The sequence below is a fragment of the Rhinopithecus bieti genome, unplaced genomic scaffold (assembly GCF_001698545.2).
Source record: "Rhinopithecus bieti isolate Rb0 unplaced genomic scaffold, ASM169854v2 scaffold_32092, whole genome shotgun sequence".
Taxonomy (NCBI): Eukaryota; Metazoa; Chordata; class Mammalia; order Primates; family Cercopithecidae; genus Rhinopithecus; species Rhinopithecus bieti.
This window is the reverse complement of record NW_016813944.1, coordinates 53258-54811: the sequence shown is the minus strand read 5'-3', so window position 1 is coordinate 54811 and position 1554 is coordinate 53258. Positions and strand designations below refer to the sequence as shown.

Genomic DNA, 1554 nt, shown 5'->3' with positions numbered 1-1554 from the left:
TTTAAAACAGGTTGACTAATTGAGGGGGAGGGGAAGGAGAAAATATGTAGTAACGTCATTAGCAATACTTTCAGGGGTTTCCAAGGTTAGACATTTATGAAGGTTTTACAAACCAGAAAAACGTCATGGAACGCTGTCTGAGCCTCAAGTAACTATAGATTGTCTGTTTTTAATACTCTGTTTTTTAGAGAAGTTTTAGGTACAAAGGAAATTTGAGTGGAAAGTACAAATTGTTCTTCAAATGAGCAATTACCTCTAAGATGAGATTAAGGTTTGTAGTGAGAGCCTGAACACGCTGAAAACCAGCAATCAGGGAAATAGGCAAGAAACCTTGTTCATCCATCTTTCCCCGAAGAAAGAAGTCTCGTTCCAAATTTTCTACACTGAAGTAATATTCACTGAAAAGAGAAATTAGAATTTCATCCATTTATTCAGTAGAAAATAAATATTTCTACTGCTCACACACTAACTGTGAAAACCAATCATTAACATGAAAATATTGTAATTTGGCTAACAATATGTATAGGTCTAATACAACATAGATAGGGAAACATAAGATAGCAAAAAACCCTACTGAATTAATTTCTCTTATACTTAAAATACTGATTATTTTCCAAAAAATTAATAACTTCTATTTAAATCAGCTTCACTAAATATAAAGAATTAACCTGCTCATTTTACTTTAAGATAGTTCAATAATTGATTTTAATGAGTTAATTAGATGAAAATCTTTACAAAGCCACTTCTACTTGTTTCATTTAAGTATTAGATAACAAAGCTAATCACATGTTAGCATAATGCCTGCCAATTTTTTCCCAGTCACTGAGAAGAATGGTATACTGGAAGTATCCTTTGTCAAATTCGCATACAGAAAAGTAGTTCGTTTTGTTTTCTAAATTGACAAAGTACTGACATGTTTAACACTTCTGAAGCCTAGTAACCAGCACAATGCTTAGTTAAAAACTTAGTGAACATGGCCAGGCGCGGTAGCTCATGACTGTAATCCCAGCACTTGGGGAGGCTGAGACAGGCGGATGACCTGAGGTCGGGAGTTCAAGACCAGCCTGATCAACATAGAGAAAACCTGTCTCCACTAAAAATACAAAATTAGCCAGGTGTGTTAGCGCATGCCTGTAATCCCAGCTACTCAGGAGGCTGAGGTGGGAGAATCCCTTGAACCCAGGAGGCAAACGTTGCAGCGAGCCAAGATCGCGCCATGCACTCAAGCCTGGGCAACAAGAGCAAAACTCCGTCTCAAAAAAAAAAAACTTAGTGAACACACAGGCATATGTGCACATATATATTTTGAATGATTTAAGTCCTCCATGCTTCTTTCTTTGATAGACAGACTATAAGATATTAAGGGTGGGCCGGGCGCGGTGGCTCAAGCCTGTAATCCCAGCACTTTGGGAGGCCGAGACGGGCGGATCATGAGGTCAGGAGATCGAGACCATCCTGGCTAATACGGTGAAACCCCGTCTCTACTAAAAAATACAAAAAACTAGCCGGGCGACGAGGCGGGCGCCTGTAGTCCCAGCTACTCGGGAGGCTGAG

At 39.1% G+C, this 1554-nt stretch overlaps 1 protein-coding gene across 1 annotated transcript in view; it reads right to left on the bottom strand.

The window, feature by feature from the left end:
- Positions 1-1554, bottom strand: part of LARP1B (La ribonucleoprotein 1B) — a 147209-nt gene that overhangs the window by 113594 nt on the left and 32061 nt on the right. The window contains 1 exon segment of the mRNA XM_017849119.1: positions 254-398. Coding sequence (XP_017704608.1) covers positions 254-398 — 145 coding nt within the window.